This window comes from Anguilla anguilla, chromosome 9 (genome assembly GCF_013347855.1).
Source record: "Anguilla anguilla isolate fAngAng1 chromosome 9, fAngAng1.pri, whole genome shotgun sequence".
NCBI lineage: Eukaryota > Metazoa > Chordata > Actinopteri > Anguilliformes > Anguillidae > Anguilla > Anguilla anguilla.
The window spans coordinates 51354944-51371814 of NC_049209.1; the positions used below are offsets into that span (position 1 = coordinate 51354944).

Sequence of the window (16871 nt, forward strand, 5' to 3'; positions counted from 1 at the left end):
AGTTGTCATGAAGGATGCTCTGGTGAAGTACCGTAGCAGGTGCGGATGAGGCGTGCCTTTCACCTCGCTTTGCAATTCATCTCAATCAAAGAACGCTTTTTAAAACAATAAGCACGTACTTCCTGGACATTCGGTTAAAAGTGGAATCGGTTTGTTGTTGGTTAATAAAACAGCACTTGGTATTATGAACATAAAAGAAAATGCGTTGAAAACATTCACAGCATGTCTGGTTATCTCGTTCTAAATTAGCGACTGCAAAAATACTCTACCATCGATTTCGCAGAGAAGGATTACAAGGATATATACTTTTGCACGAACATCAATACATATTAGGCAACGATTTAATTTCTTTCGTGAGATGGCTGAGGAGCAGGCGGTAGCCTATTGTTAATCTGTCCCTAAAATGCGCCAACAATCCTGTCCCAATAGTTGAAGTTTGGAGAGGGAAGCGCCGAGACAGCTCTTCTCGTCACGACTCGAACCAAACGATCAAAATATAGAAAAAAAAAGAAAAAGATAGTCATCATCGCCAGGTCACCGCTTATGGAAATTTGAAGGGCAAGATGTCTATCTGCCAACTTAAATTGGCACTTTACATCTACCGACGGTGGAAATATCAAGAAAAAAGAGTGAATGAAAATACCAAAAATGACATTCACTGTGTTTGAAAGTCTATCAGGAAATCAAAATTTCCCGGCCACACCCGTGTGATAAGGATGATGTGCAACATGAGTCTCACGCAGAATCTCATCACGTGAAATACAAAGCACGGTGACGTGTCAGTGTAGACAGGGTAGGCACCACGTGAAAATTCAACAAAAATAAATGGGTTTTTTTTCTATGGTTCAATATTTTTTAAATAATGAAAGAAACGTATGATTATATGGTTAAGTCAAGGGACACATTGAAGCCAGTGACGTACTGCAGCCAACCTACCTTTCTCACTCTGAAGGAAGGTGTCTGCTCGCTTTGCGTGTGTTTCAGCACCAGTGATCCATCTGAGATGCGGATTGGCTGAAGAGTTCACACACCTCTGGAGCACACACTGGAGCGATAACCTGAGGCCATTACTGTACTACAGATTAATTCAAGGGCCCACCTCTACACTGCAAAGCCAACCAGACATTTTCAGTATATTCATAACCAGATAATATACAAGAGTGCATGTACAGTGCAAAAGAACTGTATCTGCAAGACATGTCAGCCATGTCAAATTTGATGGGAGGTCAAGGTTAGGTCAACAGTGTGGTAGAGTTATTGTGAGATACCAAAAAATTCACCAGCTTACCAAAGACATAGTCACATGCAGGGCTTATGGGATTTCCCAGCCAATTCATCAAAATGTTACTGAAATGTGTTTTTTTTTTATGCTGCTGTAAGATTAAGGTCAACTGCCAAGAAAATTAATAATACATTATCATTATCTGAGCTACAGGAAACAAACTGCTATATTTGACATAAATGCCTGATAGAGACATATGCTTGCACAAGATTTTGGTACAGACACACACACACACACACACAAACACACACACGGTGCAGTCCATAAGTATTTGGACAGTGACACAATTTTTGTTGTCATTGCTCTGCATATAAGATTAAAGTGGGGAGACTACTGGTATGTATGAAAAGGGCAGTGCCCCATGTTTAAATAAGGTAATTCCTACTACATGGATCTCCTGATATGAATGTAAATACCCTCAAATTAAAGCTGACAGTCTGTACTTTAACATCATATTCACATGGTTTTATTTAAAATCCTCCAATGTGGTGGATACAGAGCCAAAAAATACAAAACATTATGTCAGTCGAAATACTTACGGACTGCACTGTATAAAGGCATAGATCATTGCTGAAGGCAATTTGGTTTGTTTTGTTTATTTTCAGCAAATGGATCATTATGGTGAGTGATCACAGGATGCTGGCTCTGACTTTTCTAAGCCTTCTAGATGGAAGCTGCAGGTAGGACATTATGGCTGTGAAGTTGGAGGCCTCCTTAAAAATATGAGACCCCCAAAAACGGGACAGTTCTGCAATCCCGTGGCTTTTTCCTCCAGTAATAAACAGTCTCTCATCCATGGCAACGGGCAGTGTCAAAGAGCAACATATAAATAAAAGTTATTAAGAACCTTTTGAGGAGGTTTGGGTTTTGCAGTTCTATGAGGGAAACATTTTCTTTCTGAAGTGCACATACATCCCTTCATAAATTATACCTGAAATACAAAAAAAGAGGACAATGCATTCACAATTCGGCCTTGAGTACATGTTACAATGTCGCCATCTGCTGGTGGTGAGGGTCCTGCACGTAGATGAATCCCAAGTACAAAACAGGCTCAGAAGGAGTATCCATTGTCTGGTCGGTCGGAAAGCTCCCCCCAGATATTAGTCCGCGCATCTCCACCAAACACCACAGACAGAGACAGAGCCTTCCCGTCTCCTCCTCCGGGTCACACGACATCACTTCCTCTTCTGTAAAGTCACATTCTGTTGAAACTCAAGTTCTGCCTTGGAACTTCTCAGAGTTCCAGAAAACTTCTCAAAGTTCCAGAGAACTTCTCAGAGTTCCAAAGGACTTCTCATAGTTCCGCGGCAAATCCACATTGGCCGACGAGTCCTGTCCAGACTTTACCGCCGGAGTCACCAACGCTCCGGCAGTTCTGATTGGCGGAGGTACGTCACAGGGCGGGGCTCATCTCCCCCTGCTCCGCCCCCCCCCTCCCCCACCGCCCCCACCACCTCCCCCTCCCCCGCCCGGTCAGCCGTACTTGGCGTCGGTGTGCACCAGGGCTATCCGGGGCAGGCCGGGCCTGTGCAGGCGGCATGCTGACGGGCGGGGGGCCTCCATGGAGATGACGGAGCTGGTCAGGCTCTTGCGGTCCCGGCGCTGGGCCGACAGCCTCTGCCAGCGGCACAGCAGCTGCTCCACCTGCTCCCGGAAGAAGCTGGTGGTCAGCGTGTAGAGGATGGGGTTCAGAGCGCTGTTGATGGGCAGGACGAAGATCACCACCCAGGACGTGATGGTGCCTGTGGGGGGGTGGGGGGTGGGTTGAGGAAGGGGGGGTCACAATCAACCCGTCGCCGTTCCTCTTTGCGCAAAACAGTAACTTCACATGCCTCACTGTACCCAGCCTAGCAGGAGTCTAAAGGTCAGATTTGGATTTCCCGGACCACAGAGCCGTATTGCGGCTGGAACAGCCGTTCCTGGTCTCACACATTAGGGGCTCATCCAGTTCATTTGCAGTTCTGTGGTCTGTGAGTCCAACTCCTGCTTGGGTGATTTCAGAGGCCTCATGGTATTCATCTACGTTTATTTAAATTTTGATCCTTCGTATTTATTTAGTGATTATTATTAGTTGTAGTAGTAATAGTAGTAGCGGTAGCAGAAGTAGCAGTGGTCTTTAAAAAACTTTAACTTTATTATAAATATTAAAACTAAAATCGCTACAACAACAACAACAACAACAACAACACTAATAATTTTGCATTATTAATGTAAACTTTCAGACACACACACACACACACGCACACAAGCACACACACACACACACACTGACCCGGTATCTCCACCTCCAGCAGGGAGAGCGTCTTCACCAGGAAGATGGGCAGCCAGCAGAGGGCGTCAGAGAACACGATGAAGAAGAAGCGGTTGGCCACGGCCACGTCCTTGTGCAGCCGGCTGCGCAGGTCTGAGGCATTGATGCCCGTCTTGTAGATGGAGAAGAACATGCTGGAGTAGGAGAACACGATGACCAGGAAGGCCAGCAGGTTGAGCCCTGCGCAGGGAGACAGACAGACACAGTCAGACACACACACACACACACAGGCAGACAGACACACACATGTCCACACACACACAGGCAGACAGACACACACACACAGACACACACATGTCCACACACACACAGGCAGGCAGACAGGCAGACAGACAGATACACAGACAGACAGACAGATGGACAGACACACAGGCAGACAGACAGTCAGACATAAAAACAGTCAGACAGATGGACAGACACACAGGCAGGCAGACAGATGGACAGACACACTGGTAGGCAGACAGACAGACAGAGAAACAGTCAGACAGACAGAAATGAGGCTATGACATAAACTAAAATAAGCACACCCGAGTCAAACACGTTTTTGAAAAACTAGTTGCTGGTAAAATATAAACAACATGACGTATATACACACACAAAATGCCTTCTATGTCCATAAAGTACTTTTCTTTTCTTTTTCTTTTTTTTAAAAGCACAGCAGTTTATTTGCAAAACATGGGGGAATACATGAAAGTGGCGACATTTCACACATTTCCCACAATACTGTGCGGCGTTGCGCGATCCAGACAAATATATTAGACTTCAAATTCCCATTTTATTGAGGATCACCAGGGAGGAGTCTGGCCGGGCTGAAGCCTCTCTGAGCCAGACGAAAAGCCCCCCAGGGAAGGCCGTGTGTTGGTGGGGGGTGGGGGTGGGGGTGGGGAATTCCGCACGGCCTCTTTGATCTGGAGCTGGTGGGCGTGAGCGGGCTGCAGACCGAGCGGAAGCTTTGCCCGGCGGAGTTCTGATTTCTCACGGGGACGCTCTGCGGGACGCTTTCGGGCCGAGCCCCGCCTTTGATGAGGTCATTAAGGAGGGGGCCCCGGCGGACCCCCTGCGGCGGATCTGTTCATTTTCGCGAGCGTCGTGAGCTCGTTAGCTCGTTAGCGGGTCGTCGTTAGCATGGCGTTCCCGTAAAGAGCAGCGGTGAAAAAACGGGCGCGGTCGTTCGGTTTTTTAATTCGCAGACCGATCGGAGCTTTACGAAGGCGATGTGAGGACACATAAAGGGTGAGGTGTCTGGTGAAGTCCGCAGAGCACAGGCATCAAACTCCAGTCCTGGAGCACCGCAGCGCCCGCTGGTTTTTGGGGGGGTGTTCTCGGCACCAGTGGTTCGTTTAAGCCTCTGATTGGCTGAGGAATCCACGCAGCTTGTTCTCGAGGTCTTACTTGGCAGCTGATTGAAAGGAAAGCACCAAAAAACCTGCAGACACAGCGGCCCCCCCTTGGGATTCACTTTGACACCCCTGCTGTAGAGTGTCAGGCCACCCAGCCTCATACGAGTCCCCCCTCGCGGACTGGGGTTCGATCCCCCGCCACGGCACCTTCTGGGATTCAATGCCTTCGTTATGTGACACCTTCTCCTACTTTCCTATTCCACATTATTAAGAGAGTTAAATAGCTAAAATGACCCGCTAACCTCTCAAACGTCTTCCAACTTTTTCCGAGTGATTTTCCCAGCTCTCTCAAATTATATCTTTGAAAGAAAAAAAGCCCTTTAATTAAATCGTCGAGCCAGTTGATCCGCGGTTTGTACACACATCAGAATCCGACGCGAGAAACCAGATGAAGAGTACAGTAACCGGAATAAACTGCTTAAATAGATCGATTTCCCTTGTCCCTGTACGGAATGCTCCCCGTGGTCTACTTTGCGTGAGAACAGGTTGACGGTATAAACAACTGCTTGGCTTACTGAGCTAGTCTTTATCGAACGGGCGGGTAATTAGTGTACACAAACACCTGCACATCAGGGAGCAAGGGTGAGTTCGCCAACCCCCCCCCCCCCCCCCACTCGAACACACCCCCACCCCACCCCCCCAGACCCGACCCCCGCCCCACCCCACCCGATCCAACCCCACCCCACCCCACCAGAATCGTCCCCAACCCCAACCCACCCGACCTGACCCCGACCCCACAGCCCCCCCCCCCCACAGGTTCTCCAGGGCGGCGGCGGCTCCTCACCCAGGAACACCCCGGTGGAGTAGGCCCGGGCGGCGGGCCGCTCCCGCCGGTCGGAGTGCAGCGGGAAGCAGACGCCGTTGCGGCCATAGTAGTTGCCGAAGGGCCCGCGGGCCAGCAGCGGCGCGGCGGCGATGCCGCCGCCCAGCAGCCAGACCAGGGCCAGGGCGGCGGCGGTCTGGCGGCGGCCCGGCCGCAGGCGGCTGAAGGGGAAGACGATGACCAGGAACTTCTCCAGCGTCAGGTAGGTGAGCAGCAGCACCGACACCTCGGAGGAGAGCATGGCCAGGAAGCCCAGCGTGCGGCACTCCACGCTCTCCATCCACGCCTGCGCGTTCCGGTTGTACTCGCCGCGGAACTTCAGGTCGAACACGCCCACGAACAACAGGTACACGCCCATCAGGCAGTCAGCGCCTGTGTGTGTTACACGCGCAGGGGTCAGGTGTGTGAGTGTACAAATATACACACACACTATCACTTTCACTCTCTCACACACACACACGGTCCCACTCTCACTCTCACTCTCACACACACACACACACACACACACACACTCACTATCACTTTCACTCTCTCACACACACACACGGTCCCACTCTCACTCTCACACACACACACACACACACACACGTTCTTTCGTTTACAATCATTTTCTTTTTTCCATTACCATTAAAATAATAAAAAGGCTTTTCTTCCAACTGAACTTTAACTGAGACACAGAGACGTGGAACGATCTCGCAGTCTCTGCTCTGCGCTTCTGGAGAACGCGGACCCTTCCGTGTGAAATTCAGAGCTCGGCTAAAACCGATGGCCTGGACACAGTCAGCACGTGCGCTCATCGCTGACTCACAGTTACACACCGCTCACAAACACACACAGTCAGGAGAGGCGGTCTGGGAGACTGCTGATCAACTAGAGAGAGAAAAAAAACCAGATTAAAATGTGTTTTTCAGCAGGTCCGAAAGCGATGGAGAAACGTTGAATCGCACCCCTGACCGAGGCGCCTGAGGGGGGGTGGACCTGGAATGAAGCGCTCGTTACGCGCGTGACGCGGACGGCGGTGTGTTAATTTGCATTTTAACGTGCGGATCGGTCTCTATGGGGACTGGAGCGTGTGCTGCACGCCGCGTCCCCACAGTGAACCGAATCAGGCCTCTGACGCACAGGTTAATTACAGCCCTCGTCCCGAGTCTGTCATTTCACTGATCACAGCGCTTTTACAGTGCTTGTGTCATCGCCGTGTTCATGTACATCTCAGCTATCTAGCTGCAGGCGTGTGCTTGTTAACCTGTGTGTGTGTGTGTGAGTGTGTGTGAGTGCGTGTGAGTGTGAATGTGTGAGTGTGTGTGTGTGTATCTGTGTGCGTGTGTGTGTGTGTGTGTGTGTGTGAGTGTGCGTGTGTGAGTGTGCGTGTGTGTGTATCTGTGTGCGTGTGTGTGTATCTGTGTGCATGTGTGTATGTGTATTTGTGTGTGTGTGTGTGTGTGTGTGTATATCTGTGTGCATGTGTGTGTGTGTATTTGTGTGTGTGTGTCTGTGTGCATGTGTGTGTGTATTTGTGTGTGAGTGTGTGTGTGTGTATCTGTGTGTGTGTGTGTGTGTGTATCTGTGTGCATGTGTGTGTATTTGTGTGTGTGTGTGTGTGTATATCTGTGTGCATGTGTGTGTGTGTATTTGTGTGTGTGTGTGTGTGTGTGTGTGTGTGTGTGTGTATGTGTGAGTGCGTGTGTGTGTGTGTGTGTGTGTGTGTATGTGTGAGTGCGTGTGAGTGTGCGTGTGTGAGTGTGTGTGTGTGTATTTGTGTGTGTGTGTGTGTGTGTGAGTGTGTGTGTGAGTGTGTGTGTGTATCTGTGTGCATGTGTGTGTATTTGTGTGTGTGTGTGTGTGTGTGTATTTGTGTGTGTGTGTATCTCCCGGTCTCGGGCCCCGAACCGTGGAGAGGAACACACCTTTGAGCGCCTGGTCTGATTGGTTAACGCGACGCCCGGTGCGTGCGCTCTCTCCACCAGTCGGCACGGCCGAGCCGAGCCCGGTTCTCAGGCGGACCGAGTATCACATCGTGTTTACGTTTAAATCCGAGAACAAAGTGTTCTCATACGTCCAGACCATCCTGCACGGAACACTTCCATTTTAATCAGACTATTTAATCGGAGTTTACAATGAATTCACTGTAAAAAATCACACTGCGTGAAATACATTTTCCGTCGATGTGAATTGTTGTATATTTATGAAATTTACAAATCGCCACGCGTGATCTCATCGATCCTTTTGATCGACGGTTCGTTTTGATTGACAGCCTTGTCCGACGCGAAATTCCACATCACGGCAAAGAAGTCAGGCGTCGCTCAGCGCCCTCCTCAGCCCCGGGACAGGTGGAAGGACCAGCTCTTTCACCTGTGAGCCCAGCCCGAATAATGCCCGGATTTAAAGTGTTGATTCGGCGAAGCAGCGAGGAACAAGTGATCGCTGAACTGCAGATCGCCAACGATAGCCAGTGCGCACCGGGAAAGCGCTGCACAACAGCACTTTCTGCTCAGTTGATCGGCATTGATCAACAGTCACTCGTGCCGCGTTCCGTTACTTTGAACGCCAACTACAATCTGACCTCTGTCGCCGCATTAGTTGCCATGATTACTTTCACTGGAGCATGTGGAAGGCCTTGGCAGAAATGTCCATCCAAAGTCAAATGGTTTTAAAAGATTTAAAAACACTCTTATCAGCAGCTGTGCACTGACATGTTAAACGAAGGCCTCTTCGCCCCCGCAGTACCGGGCTCTGGGCACTTGACAGGGAGTTTTCAAAAAATGCTTATCGGAGTCGGTCCTGTCGGTGTTTCAGAACTCACACTATCATCAAACGGCTTAACTGCTTACGAGTGAGAAGTGTCCTCTTCAGTTTGTCATGCTGGCGGAGTAAAATAAAAATAATAAAATAAAACAGCTGAAGTTGAAAACATAAATGAAAGGGAATCAAAATTAACTGACATATCCAGCACAGTTGGGGGGGGGGGGGGGTCACAATTCACTTTAACCAGCACTGGCATTTGTTTATATGATTTTTAAAAAGCATTTTCATTTGTTTGAGTAAAATGAAACAAATATCCAAAGCTTTCTTGTAATTGCCCTGCGATATATCGGCCTGTCCAGGGTGTATTCCTGCCTCTCACCCAATGCGTGCTGGGATAGGCTCCAGCACCCTGGCCCAGGTAAACGTAAACAGGTGAGGTAAACAGGTAAAGGTACACAGGTGAGCTAAACAGGCAAAGGTAAAAAGGTGAGAAACAGGTGAGGCAAACTGGCAAAGGTAAAAAGGTGAGATAAACAGGTGAGGTAAACAGGTAAACATAAACTGGTAAAGGTAAACAGGTGAGGTAAACATAAACAGGTAAAGGTAAACAGGTGAGGTAAACAGGTAAAGGTAAACAGGTGAGGTAAACAGGTAAACATAAACAGGCAAAGGTAAACAGGTGAGGTAAACAGGTAAACATAAACAGGTAAAGGTAAACAGGTGAGGTAAACATAAACAGGTAAAGGTAAACAGGTGAGGTAAACAGGTAAACATAAGCAGGTAAAGGTGAACAGGTGAGGCTGAACGAAGAGCGAGACTCACAGCAGAGGACCTTGATGCAGGCGGCGTGCTGGCTGTTCTCGGCGCGGATGAGGGAGCGCATGCCGATGACGAAGAGGTTGCCGAAGCAGGTGACGAAGGCCATGACCCACACCGACACCCGCAGCACCGCGTTGGCCAGCAGGTCCTCGAAGGACGAGATCCCGTCCGAGTTGGGTCGGCATCGCCTCACGTGGGGGGCGTAGGAGCAGTACTCAAACTTCTTAAAGTATCTGAAACAACGTGGGACGCCTGCCCTTACCGAAAGGAGACGCACTGCAATATACTGCAGCTACGCTACGTGAAAACATAACGATAAATATATTTCACACCAGTGCGTTCTTATGTGTTGCAAGAACTGAAAGAGCCTTTAACTGTACATCTGTCCATATATATTGTGCCATTTATATCTTGATTTTTCAATATATTTAGTATGTTCCATTTCCATAAGAACATACAAAAACGTGACGAATCCAAACTTTGTTGGTAAGTGGCTAGGAACTATGGGAAACACGCTGGCATGAACAAGGTACAGATGCCTTAGGTGTTTTTTTAAAAACGGTTTCCTGTGAAACCACTGTCTAATACCCACATGTAGGACAGATTTGCCATCGGTCGAAACATCCGGGTCTGGATATCTGGGATATCGATGCCCTCCAGACCACTGCGATTTAAATAAATAACAAAAAAAAAGTATTATTCATTGCGTATTCCAGTTCACTGTAAATCGGGTTTATATACAGTACATCTTTCGATACCACTTTTCGTAAAAACACAAAGACAAATAAATCTTTTGCGAGGAGCTTTTATTTACATTATCAACGTGCTAAAAGAGAATTAAAAAAAAACTAAATACATTTACATTACTTCAGTGCTAAAAAAAAAGATTTAAGACCTTATACATGAAACCAAACTGGCAGCCATTCATGGTGGCAGCAAACAATAAAATCTATTTAAAAAAACTATTTTTAATCTGTATGACTAAGCAGCACAAGACTAATCAGACTAGATCAGGTGCCTCAGAAACTATTTTTTTTGATACCTTGCCCAGCCAGTTTCAAACACTGCCGAAGGTATGTCTGGTCTTTTCTTTAAATTTATTTATAGGGGAATCCTGCTCTGTGCCCTTTCCAATTCATCACACAATACAGCAGATTTCTATTATATCCAGCATACTTGCATGCCAGGGATGCATTAAGCAGTATCGTCAAAGCACACACACACACACACACAAACACAAACACACACACACACACACACACACACGCGCGCATGTACACATAGGGGGTATGTCCTACCCCACGCCTTCCAACCACAGATACTGTCTGCGACCCTCCAGGCCTGGAATTTGACACCTCTGATATATAATATAAAATTCAACTCACATATGAGTTTGGGGATTTTTAAGCCAAGATGCGGTGTGAACATGCATTTTAACCCCTACAGAGATTGATTTGCAATTGTGCATAACCGACAAGTCCAGATATCAGTTATAGGAGAATTGAAAATCTAGAAATAATAAACGTATCTGAAAAAAATCTGTGGGCACTGCTTGGTGATTTAACACTCAGTGATGATCCTGGGGCAAACGTGAATAGCAATGCTTCTAGGGAACAGAGGCCATGTGACCATGTGATCAAGCTTAACGAATGAGGGGCCACTTCTGTGAGAGACCCTCTGCGACGGAACCTCCGACAGAGAGAGGCACTGAAGGCCTACGTGAAAGCCCAACATCCATTTCTCCCCACTTTCCCCACAATGAGAAACACTTCCCCCTCCCTCTCAATGTTCCAAACGGAACATTCTAATGCTGATGTCACAATCACTAGTGTGGTGACTGAAAAGCAGCAGAGTTCTAGAACACTTGACGAAGAATTTTGAAAATTGAAACCTTACTCTTCAAAGGGTTAAAACCGGACATTTGATGTAGTTATGTATATTCAGATATACTGCATTTTCCATTCTTCTTCCCACGGTTTAGAGGAGTGGCTTTCATGTGCAGTTGGAGCAGGCAGACTGCTGGTGGAAATAAGTTCTCTTGCATGGAGGTTTTGGGACAGCACTGTTGCGGAACAAACGCCCCCATCACCCACCCACCGCAAGAGATGCTTTTCAGCCAATCGCATGCAAGCCACAGCCGCTCCAGAACAATTTTACACCGGGCCAGCAGAGTTTCTCACCACACCCGTCTAGGGAACCACAATCCATCGAATCCTGGATCCGCCCTTGCTTATTTTTCTATCGGTACTGTTACTGTTTTTTTCCATCTGTGAGTGTTTGTTCCTCACCCTATGAATGTGTCATATAAAAAAAACATAAAAGCGCAGCCAAAAATCTGTAAACCGGTCCTGAGGGCGTGGATAATGGCCCACAAATAGCATCCACCTGACAGAACTGTGTTTTCACAATGCACAAGAAAGCGCGGGGGGGGGGGGGGGGGGTGTGTGACTCACAGCGACTGGAGCTGGATCAGCGGATCGAACTGACCGAGGCGCACACGGTGCAAAGGATTGTGGGATATATTTCTGCAACAGACAAGAAGTACAGTCATTTCTCCCCCCATGATGGACTCCAGCGGCAATGGTGTAAACGGAAATAACTAAATTATTTTAAAATAAAAAACAGAATTACTAATTCCAGATATAAACTTTTAGGAAATACTAGGCTAATTGAAACAGTAGATATTAGCTTAGCCGCAAACAGTGCCACTAATCAATGGGGCCACTGGACTCACAAAATCTCCAGAGACTTGAGCCCCCGAAACATGCCGTAGGGGAGATCCGTGATTCTGTTGTTTGACAAGTCACTGAAAAAAAAAAAAACCAGAAGAAAGAAACATGAGCAAAGAGCCATTAAACCGAGAAGGACAGTCTGTCCCTGACACTGAAAAAAAAAAACAGGCCTCTGACTGCACAATTTACAGGACAAAAGAATTAATGGTGAGAATTAAAGTATAAGATTTCCATCTCCCTCGTGCAAGGAAAGATACCTCCTCCCTAACAACACGGAGAGAGGAAGGGAGGGAAGGAGAGAGGGAGGGAGGGGGGAACAAGAAAAGTAAGGGGAGAGAAATGAATTGTGTTCTGCAGTCTCCTTGATACAAAAGGTCACATCTTTAGCCACTTACATTGTGAGTCAGATCTTTCCGAGCAGTCTCTGTTGTCAGGTTGTCAACATTTGCGAACGGACCGTCAATCACCGACTTGACAGCTCGTCAACCGGCCTAAACATTTTCGCTATCGTGAATCGACCAATCAGCGCAAAGGAACGGCACCCACAATTTTCCATTGTAAAATTCCACACCCTGTCAAACTGGAACCAAAAGTTCACCCACACAGAACGGCTGCATTAACTGCCAAAAACAGCCACGCCAGACAGCGTCACACGGATCGCTGGCACCTCCTTCCCTACAAGCTCAGGCAGCGATAAAAACAACAAAACAGATTCCATATCATATACCATTTTTTTTTTTTTTTTTTTTATATAAAGGTTTATGACCATTACATTTGCGTCATGTGCTTTGAGACAAGGGTATTTTTGCTCTGATTGACAGAGGGCTGACTCCACTCAAAGGCAGTGGAAACCTTGGAGGCGGGCCAACACCATCATGCTGGAGGAACGAAGTGAGTCAGGCTGGCATGATCAATTTAATCAATCAAATATTACTGCATTAGAGACTAGGGCACAAGACAGAGATGAATACAAGAGAACAGATAAAATAAGATGAATATCAAATGATTAAAATAGGAGTTTAAAAAAACAACCCAATTTAAAAAACCAGACTACAAAGGGAAGATCTTCCATCATTTTCCTCTTTCTCCGATGCGGATGATAATGGGTAGACCAAACGCAGAACTGAGCAGTGCATTCTGGGATAGGTCGGCTCTGGGTAGGGTGTCCATGTGCGGGAAAGGGGGGGGGGGGTGGTGGGGTGGGTAGGGGGATGTCTTATGGTTCAGGCTAGTCTATTCATGCCTGTTACATTCGCCCCTCCGAAAAAGATAAACAGCTAAGGGGGGGACGTGGGGGGGGGGGGGGGGGTGTGAATTACTTACAGCTCTCCCAGCATGCTCAGGGGCTGGAAAGTGTTCTCTGGGAGCTTCCTGATTCTGTTGTCACGCAGAGACCTAAAGAGGATTCGCGAAAATGATTGTTATAAAACACAAAAGGTCACAACCAGGGGTGACATAAACGGAAGAGGAGTAGGATGATTTTAAGGGTTCTGTGGAAACATATTAGAACATAAAATTTTCTGGGGTGGAGGGACCCTTTCTGAGATCTTTATTCATAGGGCTCAAAATCCCCGGTGGTGCCCCTGGTCACAACAGAGGGCGCATTCATGTACTTATGTATTTATCACAGTCACAGCTGACCAGAAAAAAAATGATAGGTGGGGAACAACAGAGACTGATTCGTGACCATAGTAACGCTCAGCCACTGTGTTGCACAGTGAATCGGTGTGATGGCAGCAATTCTTTAAAGAATAAGAACCCACAAAACACTGAATTACACCGCTGAGAGCAGTGCAGCTGCTGGTTCATCGACCAGCTTTGCAAATGGCCACTGCAGTCAGCCAATAGCAGACAGCTTGAGGGCAAAGCAAAATTAAAAAAAAAAAAAAAAAGGACCAGCTGTGAAGAGAATAGTTCGCAAACTTTCACACCGCTAACAAACCGCAGTGTTAGAACACTGCTTCGCCAAAAGACGGTGCGGGCCGTGGTCCGATGGGCGCCTGCTCGCCAAGACCCGAAACGGCAGAGTGCACTGCTCTCTCTCCCCGTCTCCATGGACACTCTACAGGCACTGAAAATCTACTACGGAGCCATTACAACCCAGTGAAGCGTCCAGCGTTCGTTCAACACCAACAGTGTCAAATTCAACTCTAACCCCAAAAACGCGGACCAAATGTTATCCATTAGAAATGAACCAACACTGGTGAGAGGTTAATTAACGCGGGGCGTTTTACGGCGCGCCGCTTGTCGTGACGCAGAGACGCCACGCCGTGGGACCGGATTCTTGCATCAGAGCAGGCTCCGCCTCCAACGCCGAATCAGACCGGCTCTCTACCGGCCTAACTGGCAGCGACCAGCCGATAAAAAAAAACAAACACACACAACAGCAGACGATGCTCTCACCTCTTAGGAATGGCGGAGCGCGACCCAGCGTGACTGGAGGCTAAAGGGCCGTGCAGTCGTAATCAGATTAATCTCCTCCCGCACGTCTGACGTTTAAAAAGCCAGAGATTGACATGGTTACATTGTTTTGGGGTTGCGCTTTTACCAAACACTCTTTATCAGGAGCAGCCCGTCTCCCCGCCTCTCTCTCTACGGTGAAAAATTCCACGGCAAACCCGTTGTCCCGTTAACGATCGAAAGGGTAACGGGATGACGTACGCGCGTTCGGCCGCCGAGCTCTGACGACGCGGGCGTGTGCGAGAAACGCCGATCTAGAGCGATTAAAAAAGGCACAAATACGCACAGTCCCTGCACAGCAGTACGGACTCGCAGTAACTACAGAAAAAAAAGTTTTGCGTCACTCTTAAAAAACAAACGCTAGATTGGGAATAATGGCTCCGTTTCGCGTGACGTTATAGCCATTTAGTCGACGCCCTAATCCAGAGCAATTTAGCGCAGTTAGCGTGAACAAAGGAAAAGGTTTAAATTCGTTAATTGCCAAGTCCCTAGTAGCGATGAATGAGAATTCCACAGCCAGGCCATAACACCCTGGAAATAGGTCATCCTTTGTCAGTAGAATTAACGTGCGGGAGAGAGAATTATTATTATTGTTATTTTTGCTAGAACCATCAACTACACTGTCAGCATAGCCAACTAACCATTAAATCACACTCAGCTACCCTATGAATCATAGTTACAGTACATTAAATTGCCAAGCAGAGCAATGTGCAGTAGTGAAAGAACATCAGAGCTACTCTCAGGTATATATAAAAATGTGGCATCACCAAGAAGCCACAGAGACCCATTTATAATCAGTAAGGGTAATATTAACCTAGCAAATGACCATTCGTATCGGAACAAAAGAAGGTGCAACTAGACAAGTGGCACTATTCTACAAAACATAACCAACTGTCCTGTCCAGGGACGGAGTGTGGCACAGTGGGTAAGGAACTGCGCTCGTAACCGAAAGGTCGCAGGTTCGAATCCCGGGTAAGGACACTGCCGTTGTACCCTTGAGCAAGGTACTTAACCTGCGTTGCTTCAGTATATATCCAGCTGTATAAATGGATACAATGTAAAGTGCTATGTAAAAAGTTGTGTAAGTCGCTCTGGATAAGAGCGTCTGCTAAATGCCTATAATGTAATGTAATGTAATGTAATGTTATAAAGTGATGGGACAACAGATGTAAATTAGCTGCTAGCTAACTCTGGTGCAATTACTTTTTTAATTGTGCACTGTCCCTGTAAAAATAAACAATAAAATAAAATAAATAAATAAATGGTCAAGAGGTGAGGAGATCCTATCAGATCCAAATATCAATTTATTTTATTTTATTTTATTTTTTTTGCAGATTTATGAAAGTGGAAATTCTGGGCAGTGAGAGAAACACCCCGACGGGAAGGACAAAATGGCCAAAAGCTTCGCTGGATAAAAAGCTTGCCAACGCCACGGCGAACTCAGTGATAAATTAAGCCCTACGCTATGTTCGCGGAAATTTCCAGAAGCTCAAGAATTCCGGAGTAAGGAACCGTGTCACCACAGCATTTACCGCTAAAACCTTTCATACCCCGAAAACATATTCCACACGTCTTTAATTTCACGCTTCGAAACCCACGGACAAAAAGAAGGCGGAGACCAAGAGCTCCAAAAATTAATTAAATTAAATTAATAATGGGAAAACAACGGCAAAGTGTACGCTATGGAAAAATACCATATGGAACAAGAAACAGAACTGTCCTGCATGAAATGGGATCAAGGTATACACAATAATATTATACCCTTGATCCTGTAATAGATTAAACAAAGCGTGTATTTACTTGATGATAAACTGTCAAACGTGTACAGTATGGATGACCCCCCCGAAAGTGCTCCCATTGAAGCGCCACCGTGTGGCGGGGATGAGGTAACGACTCACAGCACGGTCAGCTCATCGCAGCTCAAGAGCGTGGAGAAGTTCAGCGTCTCCAACCGGTTCCCCTCAAAGTCCCTGTGAGAGGGGGGGGGGAGAGGGGGAGAGAGGGGGAGAGAGGGAGAGAGGAGGAGGGAGGGAGAGAGAGAGAGATGGAGGGAGAAAGGGAGAGAGAACGCATTATTATTATTATTATTATTATTATTATTACCTACTAATACTGGTGTTGTTTGTTGTTGTTATCACAGTAAGATATAGCGATTGTTCTATTCAATTTATGTTCATGTGAGGAGAGACTGTCGGAAGAGTCTGAATTTGATAGAGCGAGGGTAAAACCGAGGGTAAATAACGGTTTTAAAAAATCCTTCAAGGATTATGACAACGTCCGTGATGTATGATGGATTCTT

General features: G+C 47.0%; 1 protein-coding gene across 2 annotated transcripts in view; it reads right to left on the reverse strand.

Moving 5' to 3' along the window:
- Positions 1 to 2736: 2736 nt before the first annotated feature.
- rxfp2a (relaxin family peptide receptor 2a) overlaps positions 2737 to 16871 on the reverse strand; it is a 34191-nt gene continuing 20056 nt past the window's right edge. For both annotated transcript variants that reach the window (XM_035435293.1, XM_035435292.1), the window contains 9 exons: positions 16471 to 16542; positions 13436 to 13507; positions 12115 to 12186; positions 11834 to 11905; positions 9973 to 10044; positions 9384 to 9613; positions 5778 to 6188; positions 3555 to 3773; positions 2737 to 3024 (listed from right to left, as the gene is read on the reverse strand). In XM_035435293.1, the coding sequence (XP_035291184.1) occupies positions 2756 to 3024; positions 3555 to 3773; positions 5778 to 6188; positions 9384 to 9613; positions 9973 to 10044; positions 11834 to 11905; positions 12115 to 12186; positions 13436 to 13507; positions 16471 to 16542 (1489 nt within the window). In that variant the 3' untranslated portion in view covers positions 2737 to 2755. The remainder of the gene's footprint in view (positions 3025 to 3554; positions 3774 to 5777; positions 6189 to 9383; positions 9614 to 9972; positions 10045 to 11833; positions 11906 to 12114; positions 12187 to 13435; positions 13508 to 16470; positions 16543 to 16871) is intronic.